Genomic DNA, 15,043 nt, shown 5'->3' on the forward strand with positions numbered 1-15,043 from the left:
CAGAGCTGGCTGTGAACAATGGCGAGCTTGCTGTATACACACAGCCTCGAACACACTTAAACCTGGCACTGACCTGCTGGTTATCGCAGATTTATGGTTACAGGATGTCTGCAACTGTCATCCACAGAAGATATTTAGTGTTCCCACTCCTGACTTTTGCTCTCAATGCAACTAATTTGATTAAAATGAGACATTCAAAGTCCTTTTGTTGTCATCAGATTAAAAGAAGGTAGCAGTAAACAGGGAGCATATGAGCTATTTGGCATGTTTTGCCAGCACAGAACCTGCTGTTGTTATCTGCGTGCAAACCCAGAGTGAATGAATCATCAGCTCTGGCTGCCCAAAGTTAAATATGTTCAGAGTTGGTTCTGAGCAGAGTAGCAACACTCACCACTGTGCAGCAAAGAGGCCAGAACCACCACATGAGGGCCAGAGCTAAGAGGATCAGCAGCACCAGGAAGACGATGGCCACCACCAAACCATCTGACTAGAGGAGGAAAGGACAGCCATTAATCAGTTTATTCATTCAAAAAATGGATATCGGTGATCAAATCGTTGCTTTATTGCTTCTGGATAGTAAACAAAGTGTCTTTTAACTGGTGGACAAATATCAGAATTTTGTTAGAATGAAAAGCTGAAATGCAGACGGAGATAATAAATAAAACAACTAAACCCCTGCAATCTTATGCTTTAAGTTTAGGGATGCAAACTGGCCTCAGTGGAAGCTGACTAGACGCAAAAACGGTACATATCACATATAAATACATATCATATAAATACATGTAGAGATAACTAAAGAAGATCTTTCAATTATTTTAAAATGTTTTATTACTATTAAAAAATGACACTTACAAAAATTCAGTGCTTCTATTTTTGTGTGCAAAAACTGAGCACTACAGGCGAAACAAAACTGTAACACATGATGAACATGGCAGAGGCAGTTCTGCTTATCAGGACAGGAAATGTGCAACGAGCACATACTCAAACCACAATATGAGCAACATCAACGAAACATTAGCTGTCGAAATCAGGCTGAAAAGATGAAAGTGAGGTGTGAGGGAAAGTTAAGGAGAGCTCCAGTTCATGTCAGAAGTGTAATATGCACAGGTGGTAAATACAGGGGAGAAGATCGTTTCAGACGGTTTCACTTGGTTTCAAATATGAACGGAATTCAGACTCACACATGTGGAGGCAGTGATGGTGTAGGCGCTGGAGATGAAGGACTTGCCATTGTTTAGGCTGATAAGAACATCCATCGTCCTGTAAAGAAAGGAGTTTTATTAGTGTCACAGTCATACGTTCAATATCTGATGCATACGCAGTGAACTAAATGGACATCAGAGAGGACACCACTGTTGAAGGGTCCTCCAAGTGTCCGACAGTAATATTCACATGACAAGAAAACAATAGCTGATCTACCAGCAGGCTGATATCGTCTATGTAGCATTTTCAGCTCATATTTTGCTAAATAAGGTGCAGCTGTGGTTCAGGAAGCAGGGCAGGGTGTCCACTTATCACAGGTTGTTCGATTCCCACATAGAAGTGTTGAATCATCACATAGAATCATCAGTAGGGTTCTACAAAACATCCCTTATTGACTTCCAGTGATTCTATTATTTCACAAGCAAATCCTGTTTAAAAAGGAGTAACAAGTCCGGCGCTCACAGTGGCACGATGCTCAGTAATGAACACAATGGGTGAAAACTGAATGGTCAGACTCAGAGGGAGGAAATCCTCTCATTATCACATCCGTCAGCGTGTGTGGATGAAGTAACCTGACTAGCGGTAACAAGGCTCGTGAACTCCTATGACTTATTTAGAAGGAAAAACGCGAAGCCAAAATGGGTGCAATTAAAACCCTAATGATGAACGGCACCGCAATTTCCATATGTCTATTACGCCCGATCCAATTACCGCAGGTTTAATGAGAATTCAGGATATGGAACGAGTGAAACGCCTGAAATCCTCCCTTCAACACAAAAAAGGGGAGAGAGAAAGAAGCACGCAGAGTGGCATTGTGTGTGTGAGGGGCCAGCTGTGAGTGTGTGGTAGCGTACAGGGGAGGCCTGCATAAAAACTGGTGCTGTGGAATAATAACAAGAGAGCTCTTTGCTTTGCTTTGGATGTTGCCTGAGGCAGTGCCTTGGGCCACCAATTCTCCTGTGGTTCAGAACAGATGAGCAACCAGACCATGTGTCCATTACTATGCACTGTATTCTAAATTTTCTGAACTGACTCCTTTGCGCCTTTCCTAATTTACCCACGCTAAATATTTAAAACACAATTCACGGAACTTTAAAACCAGATGCACTTTGACACGACACTCAACTTGTTGATAGCCCCACTTCTTTTTTTTTAAACTCTTTTTATTTGTTTAATCTATTTTATATTTTCTCATTTGACAGGTGATGCTGATCCTCCATATTTAAGTAAGATCTCCAAGATCGATTTAATCTATATTCGTAAGGGATGATTTAGCTGAGCAGAAGTATAAACATAAAGTTCAGGCTCACTTAAAGCTGTAAGAGAGAGGTAGAAGATAAATATTCAGTTTTGAAGTTACAGAGAAATGGAAGCATTTTGATTTTAAGGTGACACTGCAGATTACTCCATGAGCACTAACAGTCTGCTGTACTCACAGCAAAGTCTGTTCTAGTTCAATTCTGGCACAGGAGCCGAAAGCATTAAAAGAAATTCAGAATGTGACAACTGTACAACCAACACACAGGACAACAGAAGCAAGGTCAGACAAGCAACAGTCAGGCGACAAAAAGAACTCATGTTAATCGTCCCTCTTTGTCAACAAGAAATTCAATCTAACTTTGTGACAGAAAGAAATGATGAGGTTTAACTGAAGAAAGTCGAGTATTTCTACATCTGTGTATTCCACATGCTTTCCTTTGATCTGCTCTATGTGCCCTATTTCTATCCCAGGTACTTGATTTGTTTAAACGTACCTACAGAACCTGTTTAGAGGACAGTAGGCTGTGACCATCACTGGGCATGCGCACCAGAGAAGCCACGTTCCTTCTCCCGTCTCCTCTTAATCATGAACGTACACTGTGCACTCTTAAAGATTTGAAAACTCCTGATTTTGAGTGTGCAGCAGTTTGCTTCCATCAGAAAGCATCCCTTTGTGTCCACCGTGGATTAGTGAAACGCTGCTCGCCTCTGCGGCTCAGCGAAGCTGTTCCAGGTCCCTGTATGTTAACTAAGTGCTTGTGCTGAATGGGTGAGGGGAGAGGCTAATTTAGCTGACACCCTCAATCCGTGATAATGGTGGGCAGGTTGTTAATCAAGCTGGAGGTGTGGACCTCGGCGAGTGAAGGAGGAAAGCTCCCAAGCGAGTTACTCTGACAAACGCCCCCCGCTCCCCTGACATCGCTGGACAGCCTTAATGCACCACAACCCAACCATAGTCAGCGAGGCCTTTTTTCTTCCTCCCTGAGACACTGACTGCTAATTTACCCAGTTACTGTTGAGTAGGCAGAATCTGCTCTGCCACAGAGGCATAAGTCATACATGCTCTTCTTATTTTTACCCTCTCATTTCCAGGAATATTAGCAGAAGAACGATGAGCAATCGGGTGACAACATCTATTAAAGCAGTTATTCTGTGTGTTACAGTTATAGTGCACTTTTGTTCATCAACTCATTGTTTAAGTCATTTGTCAAGAAAAAAAATCCAAAAATGTAATGTTTCCAGCTTGTCAAATGTGAGGATTTGTCTGTTTTCCATCACTGGAAGTTAAATATATTGGGATTTGGACTGCTGGTCAGACAGAACAGGAAACAGCAAGATGTCATCTTGTGCTTTGTGTTTTTCATTAACTCCTGACATTTTATTCACAAATGGATTCATTGCTTAACTGATTAAAAACCAGAGACAGACAATGGATAATGAAAACTGTTAGTTGCATTTTTTTTTTTTTTTTTTGGTAAAGGCCTATAAACAACACTGCACAGCTGGTGAAGGTGCACCAAAGCATTTAAGCTAAATTCTTCTTCTTTTACAAAACCCTGGTGATAACCAGTGAGTGACTTTAGATGAATAATTGAAAACAACGTGCAGTGTCATTGAACTTTTCCACAGTGAAAGCCAGTGAGTGACACTGAGGAGAGAGCTGCAGCTGCTTGGTGGGTCGATGGCTATGTTTGAATAAATACGAGATGAGAGGGAAGATTGTCACGGGGGCCGAGGGATCAGTCAAACTTTGGGTAGAAAGTGACACAGGCTCCCAGGGACACCAGCTGAATGGCAGAAGGCTTCTTGCTGCTGCAGATCTCCGGCTCCACGTTGGTAAAACTTTGTCCCTGGGCTCGCTGTAATCTGTCACAAAATAAGCCCGCCGTGACACTAAGCTTTGGTGATGCGATACAGCTGGAGTGGCTGACAATGGCGACGCTAATGGCTTTCAAACTTCCCTTAAAGATGTGAAAATTGAGCGGGCTGAATAATTCACGGCAGAGCATATGCGAGGCCTGTCGCTCAGCATCCAGGAGTCATCACTCTGCGCGAGCTTGTGTGGCAGAAGTTCTGACGGAGGGGAGGAAACTCGACTGAAGGGAGGGATCGCCTCGTGAGGCCTGGGGACCAGATGAGAAGTTGTGCTCCGAGTGCTCAGAGTGAGACATCCACCATTTGGAAAGTCTGACAAGCACTCTAAAAAACTGACTGGCCCTACTAAATGAAAGTGAAGTGAGGGCTTACCGGCAGCTTTGGCAGCTTGTAACTACAAGATCAGATAACAATGGGCTGATGATAAAATCTTGAGATAAGGGAAGCACTTCTTGGTTGAAAGTGCTTGTGACTCATACCCACATTAAAGGCGCAAGCTGTGATGAGAGGTCACAAGTAGACATTCGATCATTTTAAGAGTTCACAAGCAGAAAACGTTGGGATCCACTGATACAGTAAAGCTGCAGTCAACAAACAGGCAAAACTACCAACATCAGTTTTACAGGCTGGATCCTGTCCATTGAGAAATGTCACAAAATGGGAATCATATTATGACAGCTAAACTAAAATTGATTCTTAGCCTTAGAAAAAAAGTTGTATTGATCAGTTTGTTTCTTATTTTTGTTTTCCAGTCCCAAGAAGAAGCTCCTTACGTCTGTGCCACAAGGACATTCAAACAACAGGACAGCTCTATCATAAACATCTTTATGTCCCCACTGGAGCAGATGGAGTGATGTCGCTGCTAGCAGCAACCCTGGGACAGCCTATTTTAATTATTGACAGGCATTAGCATTAGCTACTGTACCTGCTTTGTAAAGTAGGTGTCAAGTCCCCCCTCAGTTATTTTTTGCTCTTCACCGTTATTGTGAAAACACCAGGTGAGGACATGCTGCTGCAAGAGCGCAACCACTTAACCTCTTGATCGGCGCCCCAGCAGGGTGTGCTGGGTCCCCTAATGGGGATATACCAGGGGGGAATGGAACGTGGGGGGGGTCAGCAGATGCCTGTGTTTCAAGCATGATGCTGCAGCTGTCAGCACAGATGATGCCTCCGCTGTGAGTGCTCCTACACAGCTCGGTGACCAACTGAGGACACTGTGCTTCCTGGACATCGAGGCTGGATGTGGAGCCGCCTGCTCCGTGTTCCCAACGGGGCTGGAGGAAGCTGCAGCTGAGCACCCCAACCCGGGTGACTGCTGTATCTGAAATATGTTCCCATCCAATCCAAGCTGCGCTCACTGAGGAGTAGGCCTAGCGTGTAGCAAAACATGGTTAGAAAGGGGAAACAGGGAAAAGGAACGTGCAACGAAAAGGCGATTCTTCTTCGGCTGAGTAGAGCCGTGTTAACGGAGCACCCTGTGTGCCGGGAGCGGTGATGGAGCAGAAGCAGACAGATGGACGGAGACGAAGTTTCCAGGCTCTGCCGTTCCATGCAGGTGGTCCTGGGTGCAGGGATTGTCAGTGCATGGTGAATTATTTAAATGGGGAGCGTGGAAAAGGGAATGGCTGCATCTGTCGCACATCCTTTTAAAGCCCCTCCAGCAGATGTGTTTACTCACCACCCGTACCAGCTAACTACTTAATGGGTCACCATCGGCAGCCAAGAGTTAATTAAGCAGGCCTTTTGCAAATGGCGGGCACGTAGCAGCAGCATCAGCTCAGGTCCTATCAGGTCGTTGCAGGCGCTGTAGGCCTGTGGTTTACAGATGTAGTCGCTCAGGTTCATCTTTTTACTGCATCCGTGGTGAGTTGGTAAAAAGATATCAGATTCTGCTTTGCTTTGCTCTAATTTCTCTGAGAAAATCTGGATAGATGGAGCAGCTCCTACTGTAAGACCAGTTGTATCGAAAATGTTGTCTTTTCTTCACACTGATAAGTGAGGAAAATCAACTTCAATCCCATTGCATCGTGTGAATTTCCTATATTAGTGAAAGAGACACCAGCTGGAAAAAGTGTAAAATATAGTTTTGCTAGCAGCTGGAGGAGAAGGAGCAGTGAACCAAATCTTTTTTTTTTTTTTTTTTTACACCAGGCCTGCTGTAGAGAAAAAGAAAGAACTGTGACAGCACATACCTCCGCCAAGGCTGCACAGTCTTAAATTTGTGACTTTATTACTTTCATCTGGATGCAAATCTCCATCCAAATACAGAAGTGACTGGCACCAATGGGACACAAGTCTGATTTTTGCACAACATGTCATAAGATATTACCAAAATAAATCCTAATAAATATCATGTTTTATCCACTAAAGATTTGGTGTTCATTACGGTGGTTTCTGGTGTTTGTAGTTTCCTTATATAGAGTTCAGCTAACACATACATATATGACAGTACACCCTAGATAACTATACAGAACAAGAATGCCATTATTCTTCTTCTTATTTTTTTTTTTTTTAACAAAATACAGTATTTACTCTCAGTGGATTATTTGGATCATTTTGATGGTGATAAGGTCACCCTAGTCTTGTAATATGTTGGCCTAGCTTCCTATAGGTGCAAAAGTGCTTTTTTCTGTGTGAGTGTATGGCTGTGTGTACGTACACGTACATGTAGCCTTTGTGTATACAGTGTAGTATATTTGTTGTTGTTCAAGCCGTTATTTCATTTGTGTTTCAAAACTAAATGTGAAAACATGCACGCAGGTCTAAGTTCACGTTTTGTATCCCTTCAAAAACTCATACTCCTCTTTCAGCGCCGTCTGTCAGCTTCTGGCAGAAAAACATGTTATCATGAGCAGTTTGGAAGTTGAGAGGACATGAGGGGATTATCTGAGGTGAGGTTCACGTTGATTCGGAGTAGTTACAGCGTCGCCGTTATCATATGATACATAATCTGTTTTAGAGCTGGAAACCTTCCGGAGCCAGCGGCACTCATAATCATACATTTTTGATTGGATTGCAGTCATGAGGACATTAAAATCTGTTGTTCCATCTAGAATGTCTTAGCGATCATCTGTTGTGGTTTGGGATTATAAGAGATGACGTTAAAATCAAACAATAGCTGTGCAGCCGGGAATAAATCCATATTTACACTGTTTTCACTTAAATCTTTGGGTTGTATGTATGGGATGTTTTTCTGTCAGGCTCCGTCGACAATGTTTACTGCGTCTTTACGCGACGCCAAACTCTTCATCCCTTCATCTACTGTTTTAACATACAGCTGATTTATAGATTTAGGAGTTGTTTATTTGCATGAAAAAAAAGGAGCAGAAAAAATAAAGACCGCGTGTAAGACGAAGAGACACCAAGAGGATTGAAAGAACTTCACTGCAGATAAGAGCGATACGGGTGACTGACACAGAAAACCCAACTCTATAACTGAACACAGAGGAGAGCAGCACGAAGAAGGGGAAATGATTCTGAAAGAGTCCTTATGTTGGTAAAGTAAGAGAGGAAGTGTCTGTTCGTGTGTGTGTGTGTGTGGGGCTTCACAGAGGAAGACATGATGTGACTCATTCCTCCGATTTCTACAGAGATAAGCTTCTTGATTTCAAGATGCAGCTGAGAATCAAACACCTGACTTTTTACCAAACAAAACACTGCTTCCTGTCCTTCACTGCTCTATGTCAACACAGTAACTTGTAGGAGAACATATTCAGTCTCAATTTATTGATGTCGGACTTCTAGAAGTTTTCACAGAGATGCCGGTCATTAAAACTTCACACGTTGCCGTGCGTCAACATGCCAACATCAAAACTTAAATACATCTACAGACTCACTGCCCTCACATGAGCTACAAATCAGTTATTTTGGAAAACTCATGAGAATACTGCTGTTTTCCAAGCATGCCTTGCATAATTCACGTCCCTTATCTGACTAAAACTCGCTTAAAAAGTGATTTAATTGTTGTTTATGCATACTTAGGAGCAATATTTCTTTGGCTAAAGGGGAATAAAGTAAAGTTGGGACATTTGGGTCTTTACTGTCTTATTTTCACATGAAGTACACAGATCCTGCTCTACTCCTATTTTTATGTGGGATTATGTAATAACTAAAACTTTTCACTATCACTGGTATATATCGTTGACATCATCGCCGTCTTATTTCTGTATGAAAACTGAAAAATCTCCTCTATTTTGGGAGTCTTCCCACCATTTCTTCCCACACCATTACAAAAACATAATCATGACATTTTCTCAGACTTCTTACAACCTCATATTCAATGGTGGAGAAGCTGCAATACTGTGTTTTAAATAAAGAACTGATGTAATGGGCAAAACTAAATTAACTTGACTAAAAGAAGAAAGAAAATCCAATAAGAAATTTCACAGGCTACTTACTGTCCGACTTCATAGAGCTTCGGTGCAGGACATAGCAGATAATCACTACGCACAGCACTTGGCTTATGGTCTGTAAAAAACAGAAAGGAAGACAAAAAACAGTCAAAATGGTTCATGTTTACCCTTGTTGCTGTAGGGGTGATTCAGTGTGATTTGTCTGTATATGAGTTAATCTTCATGCAATTAGCTGTTATGTAAAATGAGTCTATATAACCGTTTGCAAAAAGGTGGCCACCGTGGTCAAAAGTGGTAAAGACATGCAGGCGTTTCCCATGATTCTCCAGTCAGAATTTGTTCTCAGTAAGCACTGCATCAAGAAGGGGCCAAATATAAACGACATCAGCATTAAACAATATTCAAAAAACATTATCTAGCTTTATTTTCATTAACATTTTGTGAGCTACAAAATGCACTTCTTTTAAAACTACATATCAGTTACAGTGAAAACTGAATTTCTTCATTTTGCAGTCCAGAAAGTAACATGTAGTTTTGTGGTACATGTTTGATATTTCTGCACTCTTATATTGCTTGGAGCTGCAAGAGAAAAGACAAAGGAAGACATCGCATATTGGATTATGGTGTGTGTGTGTGTGTGTGTGTGTGTGTGTGTGTGTGTGTGTGTGTGTGTTCATCAGCATGCCGACAGCCTGAACCATCTTCAGACATGGAGGTCGTTCAGATTATTGATATTTCTTTCCTGTTTGTCTGCTCGGGGTTCCAACTGGTTTGGTGATGGGGAAGATTGTAGCATCTGTTCCACATATGTGGTGTGTGTTCCATAGTTGCCATGATGCCTGTCCATAATTATAAGGTGCCCCACTGTTAGAAAGGTCTGGGCTGAACACATGCAAAAGCCAATAAGGGAATAAATAGCCCCAAGTGGGCGAATGTGAGACTGCCTAAACTGAGAAAGGACTAACAGGCAGACATCTGCTAATGGCCACTTCCTGATTCGGATGAAGTTCTTTTTTAAAAGAAAAAAAAATATGCTCAAGTGTTTTGGTCGAGTTGAAATGTTGAAAATCAAAAATAACTTGTCAAGGAGGGAAGTGTTGTCATTGGCAGTCGTCGATCCCACAGATCCCACGGCCAAATAAGAGCTTGAAGAGATTGGCTTTCGGTGCCAAATCCTGTTTGCTTCCTGAAAATGGATTTCTCAACAGAACAGACCGTGAGCTCAAAATAAGGAGCACAGTGACCTACATACCCCCCTTTCTTCTGTTGCATTTAGATCATATAGATAAGCGATGAGATAACAGATTTGTCGGGACAGGGGTTTGTTTTGCCGTGTCCTTCCTGTGAACACCCACCATCAATTCACGTCGCAGCGAGCCGGATAAGAAGATGTGTTGAGTTCTAAGATTTGTGCAGACGTCCGCGCAACAGACATAAGATGAAATAAAACACAATGAACCCTCACAGTTCCTTCATCTAAATCAACATGTGCAACACATTCAGAAGGTGGAGGCTGTGTTACTGCAAGTCAGCAAGTCGGCAGGTCTATTATATCATATTATATTTTATCATATTATATGGTTGCTGTGCAGATTTAAGGATAAATATTGAAGTTAAAAAATGAACAAAATTAGGCTAATGTGCTGATGCGTTAAATGTTTTTTTTTTTTTTTTTTCATTTTTCTCCAAAGTAAAATAAGATCATATTTAAGGTGTGAAAGAAAAAAAAATGCTGCAGAAAATTCAATGGGACACGACAGGCTGCTGTTGATGTGAAGAGAGAGCGTGACCCGCAGGTCTGACTCCACTGACCCAACGTTTCTCATCTTGTTCTCGTGTGTCATAGGAATCAGAGCTAAATCACACATATATGATGCTGACAGTCGGTGTGCATCAGACGATGATGGATATCTGTCCTCTGTCTGATTTTTGTTTCTGTCGGTCAGCTCAGCCTCAGTCCCGTCAGACGGTGTTGAGGGCTTCGATGCAGAAGCATTTTTTGAGCTGTGTGTGTGCAGAGGTTCAGATCTGCTGCACTGACCGTTGTGATGCAACAAATGGCTAAAAGCTAACACTTGTGCCACTATTAAAGATGGATAATTATCATAAGGTGTGAGTGTGAAGGTTCGGTCGTGACACACATCAGGTGTGTTCGTGAATGTCATCGTGACTGCAGGCGAACTGTAGTCTAAGTGATGTGTGGCACAGTGGACGATGTAGGACTAAATTGACTGGCACAAAAATCTTTATGTTATGGTCTGAATTCAGCTGACGCAGCATTTTATCATCCACTCAAATCTCTGCTTGAATGTGATGAACTGACAGCAGTGTTGAACAGATATTGTATACAATGTAAATGATTCATCGTTGTATTAACAGATCTCCTGCTTTTACAAAAACACAGCATGGCTCTTGGGTTTTGACTAAAATTGGGCATCTCCACAAATAATTTGCCCATTTTTATTTCTTTAGTGCCTCTTGCTGTCCTGCATGCTAACACTCACCTCGCCTGACTTATTTATTGTCAAAACAACACCCACAAATTCCAGCTTGACTATTTCAATTTGTAACACTGCATTCGTGCTTTGAGATAGCGATTTAGAGCACATATCAGCGAGGGCCAGACGGGAATTATTATGCGACTCCACATTTGGCTCTTTTGCTGTTCATAGTGATTTGAAAATATCAGCTGTGCTAAATGCACAAGCTGCAGTTTGAGGCTGAATGCAAAGTATACACTACAGTTACAGCTCCACCACTTACTGAAGGTTTGCTGGTCCACTATGAAGCTGCAGACGACGCCTTCGTTGCTGCGGCCCAGAGTGAAGCCGTTCCCTCTGAGGACGATGTCAAAGGACTCTGTGGAACGTAAACAAACAGGAGATAAGACTGGGAGGAGGAAGCTACATGTAGTTAGATAGTTTCTTCTTCTATTTATCTGGACTTTTAGGGCTTCTGCAAACAAGACTGTACAGACTAGCTCCAAATGACCTCCATACATTAACCTTTTACCGCCCACTGTTCAGGAAAGTTGCATTATACTGCCAGTAAGTACGGAAAACTTGATGAATATGGAAGAAATCATGTACTAACCACTGTATCTTATGTTTATTTTGTCGCATCTGGACCAAACTACATCAAAACACACTTGAAAGAGTCTCTTTTCATAGCTGCAGTTTTATGATATATTTGGACATGTTATTTACACCAATGGCTTCAAACCTGGGGGTCGAACCCCCCCCCCCATTTCTCCTGCACAAAATTTTTAGATTTTCTGACTTTTGCTTTTTGTGAAATTCTGGATCCTTTAATGTCTTTAGGCCTCTAAAATCCCTTCAAGTGAAAAAGTCTGAGAAGGATAACTTCACCCGTTCAATGCTCATAACTCATGTTTCAGCCTTTCAGGTCAAGTGATGAAGGGTTCATTTTAAAGGAGCACAAGCCAAAAAGGTTGCAAACCAACCAAAGTCTGAATTCATTTATATGTTCTGAGGTTCTGCCGGGAGTTTGAATGTCCTGTGATGGCCAAAGTTCAGTCAGGTGAATTTCAACGACCCCCACTGATCAACCCCTTGTCTCTAAGCAGACTTGCTACCTCTCCGTTGCTTGGAACTGAGACATCTTTCCAGCTCCTCTTGGAAACATGTCATAAATTCAGCAAGCAAGCAGTAAAAAGAAGGATTCCAGCAGTGAATGAATCTATCTGTGCAAAGCTGCGGGGCCTGCCTGCAGCAGGAGGATCCACTCACCGTTCACACAGACACTGGAGGGCTCCACACTCAGGATCTCTGTGCATGATCGCTTTAATATCTGGAGGATTAGAAAAAAAATGAAATGAGTACATTATCGCTTGAGGGCCGAGAATAAATACATCAAGTCCTGGCCGTTATCGGCTCTGTCAAGTTTAGAAAACAGATTAGGGTGCAACACCTGAGAAATGTCTCACTCCTGATCGGGCCCTGGCGGCTAAAGGAGAGCGCTGAATAGCAGCGGCGAGGAGAACAGGAGGGAGAAACAGCAGCTGTGTCAGCCTTTATGGGAAAATTATGCAAGACTATTACATTTCTCAGTTCTATTAAAAACCTCCGGGATCCTGCATTATCATATAAAGAGGCCTGTGTGAGCCTACTGTCATGGAGCTGCACTATCCGCTATGATTCAATAAATCAACAAAGGACAAACTATGCAAATCCCAGTACACAGTCGGTAAAAAGAAGCATATTAACTGCAATATAGGACACTTGAACCTTTCATTTGATGTTGAGTGAAACTTCAATCTGAGGAGAGGAAGAGGGAAGTGTTTACAGCGGCCTTATTAAATACGATGGTTTGATATGGAATCGTTAAAGGGGAGAGGGTTGTAGATGACAGCTGGGAGGAAAAGGATCTGCTGCTGTTCCTCTGTGCCACTATTTTCCCCATCTAATTACTTCCCTGGCAGTGCCCGAGAAAAAAGGAAAAAACAAAAAAAACAAACCAAAGATTGCTTACAATGATAGAGAGACCCGAGGAATGACATTGTTTTCCCATTAATTGTAGAAATGTGAACACTTCTGCTCCAAAATGCCCTCTGGAAAAGTAGCATCTACGCTCAAATACCACAAAATACAGAACTGTTTTAAGAAATGCTGGTAAATGAAGTGATTTGTTGGGGGTTGGAAGACGTACAAGCTGGATCCTCAGTGTTCTGGAGATATTAAAATATAAAGCTTTGAATGCCTGAACTCAAACAGCAGCAATTCATTTCTATGGGATCTTGTGACAAACATTATTTACAGGCTGCAGGGGGAAAAGAAGGCAGTCGTCCAAATATCCAAAGTCATCCAAATATCTCAGCCAGTGTTCTAAGTGGAGGGGTTTCTGAGAGGATAAGGCCGGTTTAGTCATCTTGTGGAAATAATTAGGTGAAAGGGTTCAAGAGGGCATTTGTGTTCGTCATTATTTAACAGCAGTGCGTTACAACATTAGTCTTTGCGTTACTGTACAGGGTTATCTAGGCTCAGCTGAATGTGTTCGGTAGAAAAAGGAAGTTCACGATAACGATGTGGCTACATTGCAAATAAGGGTTTTCCCAAAACACCCGCAGCTGGGACAACAAAGGTCCAGTGTAGTTTAAAAAAAAAAAAAAAAAGAAAAGAAAAGAGAAAAAAATGGCCTAATGGTGCAGAAAACCAACTTTGCCGAGCTGTTTCTGTGAGTTTTGTCATGCTGGTCACAGAAGCAGCGTGGATCCTGCAGCAAAAGGCTGCACAGATGATCTCAAATCCTCAAAATCCAACAGAGGAGCGAGGAGGCCAACTAGTCAGGAATCCAGTATTACTAATCAGAGAAGAATGCTCGGCGTTTCATTTGGATGCTGGAAGCGTCACTGGGCTCAGCGCCTCCGAGGACCGAGGGGATGAGCTTTTCTGTTGTTCTGCTGGACTTTCTTGTGGGGGCTTTAAAACATTTTAGAAAGTGTTGTCGTATAAAAATATATAGATGAGTTTAAAGTGAAGAATGAGCGTACAAACAAGGCTGTGCGAATGCTCTTCTCTGGATAAAAGATTTTCTTTTGTTCAGCACAAACACATTAGAAGATTATTTTCTTGTAATTATCAATAATCAAATCCACTCTTTCAGAGGCTTTAAGCACATTTCAACGTTAATTATTACAAGCTGGGTTCACGGGCTCATTACAGAAGACAATATTCTAGTCATTCTTTCCTTCTTCATTTTTCAGGGTTAGTCATACTTTATACTGATCCAACAACTGTTACACCTGTTTTGAATGAACCGCGGCTGCATTTAATTTTAATAACCTTTTATTATTTTGCTGCAAAATAAATGAAAGATGCATCACTTTGACTCAATCCAGAGCACCTTAGATGACATTTAGGGGTCAGGAAATTTTCAAAAATGACATTGCATAAATTTGCACTCGTGTTTTAATCACAGTGATAATTTATTTAAATGATTTACGATAAATCAGAGGAAGGGAGATTTAAAAGGCATACTTGGCGTCCAAGCCATTCTGCACATTATTGTTTGCACCCAGGCATCGTTCCACTTTCACATTTTGTGAGACAACAGATTGAGAGCCGCAGTTTTACACCTTCCTTTACTTGACAGTCATGTTAAAAAGCAACATAATCAGTCCCAGTTGGTGTACTTTGCATCACACAACAGAAACAAGACACACCCTTTGGCTTTTGTGCCCTTCCAGCTGCACGTCTACATGTCTACCTCTGCTCTTTCTCTAAACACTGCTGGCCCTGTCGGCTCCGACGCAGATGTAAGTCCAGTCAGGTCAGTGAGCTCCGGGCTCACATTCATGTAAAAATGTTGCCATACAAACCCCCGCCTTGGCTGAC

At 42.0% G+C, this 15,043-nt stretch overlaps 1 protein-coding gene across 1 annotated transcript in view; it reads right to left on the reverse strand.

Moving 5' to 3' along the window:
• The window catches only part of antxr2a (ANTXR cell adhesion molecule 2a), a 73,942-nt gene that overhangs the window by 45,924 nt on the left and 12,975 nt on the right, over nucleotides 1-15,043 (reverse strand). The window contains exons 8-12 of the mRNA XM_076731636.1: nucleotides 12,440-12,500; nucleotides 11,454-11,549; nucleotides 8,736-8,805; nucleotides 1,182-1,260; nucleotides 392-487 (exon numbers count right to left, since the gene is read on the reverse strand). Of these exons, the coding sequence (XP_076587751.1) occupies nucleotides 392-487; nucleotides 1,182-1,260; nucleotides 8,736-8,805; nucleotides 11,454-11,549; nucleotides 12,440-12,500 (402 nt within the window). The remainder of the gene's footprint in view (nucleotides 1-391; nucleotides 488-1,181; nucleotides 1,261-8,735; nucleotides 8,806-11,453; nucleotides 11,550-12,439; nucleotides 12,501-15,043) is intronic.

This window comes from Chaetodon auriga, chromosome 5, assembly GCF_051107435.1.
Source record: "Chaetodon auriga isolate fChaAug3 chromosome 5, fChaAug3.hap1, whole genome shotgun sequence".
Taxonomy (NCBI): domain Eukaryota; kingdom Metazoa; phylum Chordata; class Actinopteri; order Chaetodontiformes; family Chaetodontidae; genus Chaetodon; species Chaetodon auriga.